Raw genomic sequence first — 1,753 nt, 5'->3', positions numbered from 1 at the left:
TGGGCTGCTGAGCGAGAAGGCAGCCAGCAAGATCAACGAGACCATGCTGCGGCTGGGTGAGTGGGGTTCCATCAGCACCATTTCCATCAGAATTGGGGTGGGAATGAGGACATTTTGTCCCCTGAATCTGGACAGCTCCATCCAACCTTCCTCAGGGTGACTGCAGTGGGGGACGTCATCCTAGTGATGGTGGCATGGCCCTGGTGCAGCATCTTTGTCCTGGTGTTGCTGGAGTCCAGCTAAACCAGGGATGTCCTACTTCTCCTCCAGGCATCTTTGGCTTCTTGGCCTTTGGCTTCGTCTTCATCACTTTTGGTTGCCACTTCTATGACTTCTTCAACCAGGCAGAGTGGGAGCGCAGCTTTCGGGAATACGTCCTGTGAGTGGGACAGGGGACGGGAGGGCGAGTGGGACACTGGTGGCATCTCAGCACCTTGTGTTTAGCAGAGCGGAGAGCCCCGTGTCCCCCCACCAGCGTTGCCACCACATCTCCACTCTGCAGAGTTATGGGGTCTTGGCCCCATCACAAGGTGTCATTGGGTGTCCCTCTCCTTATGGCCACCATCCTGCATCTGTCCCCACAGGTGTGAGGCCAACGTGACCATCGCCACTCAGACCAACAAGCCCATCCCAGAGTGTGAGATCAAGAACCGGCCCAGTCTGCTGGTGGAGAAGATCAACCTCTTCGCCATGTTCGGCACCGGCGTCTCCATGAGCACCTGGGTCTGGACCAAAGCCACCCTGCTCATCTGGAAGCGCACCTGGTGCAGGTGGGACCCTGGGGATGTCACCTCATCTCCATGTGACCCTTCCTGTCCCATCCAACATCCTGAGATGTTGGAGGTCATCCCCAGACTTTTGTCCATCAGCTCAAGGTGTTGTAGACTTGCAGCAGAGAGGGGTTTGGGAATGTGACCTCTTCCATTGTGCAGGTGTCTCCTGTGTTTGTAGGACACCTCCATCCCTGGAGGACCCATCCAACACAGTCCCCAGCCTTTGGTGTCCCAGTCCAGTGTGGGTGAGGGACATGGGGAAGGTCCCCAAGCTGTGCTGCTTGGGGTTGTGTGTCCCTGCTCTTGACCCTCCGTGTCCCCAGGCTGACGGGACAGAGCGACGACCAACCCAAGAGGATCAAGAAGAGCAAGATGATCGCAAAGGCCTTCTCCAAGCGCAAGGAGCTGCTGCGTGACCCGGGCCAGGAGTTGTCCTTCAGCATGCACACCGTCTCGCACGACGGCCCCGTGGGTACGTGTCTGTGGGACGGGGCCACCTCAGCAGCACCCCGTGGTCCCCACTGTCCCCCCCCTCTGACCAGGCTCCCCCATTATCGTTGCAGCTGGTTTAGCCTTTGACATCAACGAGCCATTTCAGCGTGGGCCCAACACGTCACCAAGATGGTGGCCAGGAGAGGGGCTATCCTGCCTCAGGACATCTCCGTGACACCTGTGGCGACGCCTGGCAAGTCCTTGGGGACCATGTGGGGCATCTTTTTGCGGGGGGGACAAGTCAGGCTTGAGGAGCGTTGGGGATGTGGGGGGAAGGCAGAGCTGGGGGGGCTGAGGCAGGTGGGGAGCACAGGGCAGGGCACAGGGCAGGATGTGACCCCTCTCACCCACCCCATCCCGTGTCCCACAGTGCCACCAGAGGAGAGGGCCAACCTCTGGGTGGTGGAAGCCGACGTCTCCCCCGAGCTGCAGAAGCGCAACGGCCGCAAGAAGAAGAGGAGGAAGAAGAAGAAGGAGGTTTTCCCAGA

At 59.4% G+C, this 1,753-nt stretch overlaps 1 protein-coding gene across 1 annotated transcript in view; it reads left to right on the top strand.

The window, feature by feature from the left end:
• The window catches only part of SMO (smoothened, frizzled class receptor), a 4,084-nt gene that overhangs the window by 1,789 nt on the left and 542 nt on the right, over nt 1-1,753 (top strand). The window contains 7 exon segments of the mRNA XM_029083809.1: nt 1-56; nt 271-379; nt 585-770; nt 1,097-1,245; nt 1,337-1,363; nt 1,366-1,458; nt 1,636-1,750. The exon segment at nt 1-56 is cut by the window's left edge and continues 2 nt beyond it. Of these exon segments, the coding sequence (XP_028939642.1) occupies nt 1-56; nt 271-379; nt 585-770; nt 1,097-1,245; nt 1,337-1,363; nt 1,366-1,458; nt 1,636-1,750 (735 nt within the window).

Source organism: Antrostomus carolinensis, unplaced genomic scaffold, assembly GCF_000700745.2.
Source record: "Antrostomus carolinensis isolate BGI_N321 unplaced genomic scaffold, ASM70074v2 scaffold27862, whole genome shotgun sequence".
In the NCBI taxonomy this organism is placed as follows: Eukaryota; Metazoa; Chordata; class Aves; order Caprimulgiformes; family Caprimulgidae; genus Antrostomus; species Antrostomus carolinensis.
The sequence above is the reverse complement of the archived record's forward strand: the minus strand, read 5'-3'. Positions and strand labels throughout refer to the sequence as shown.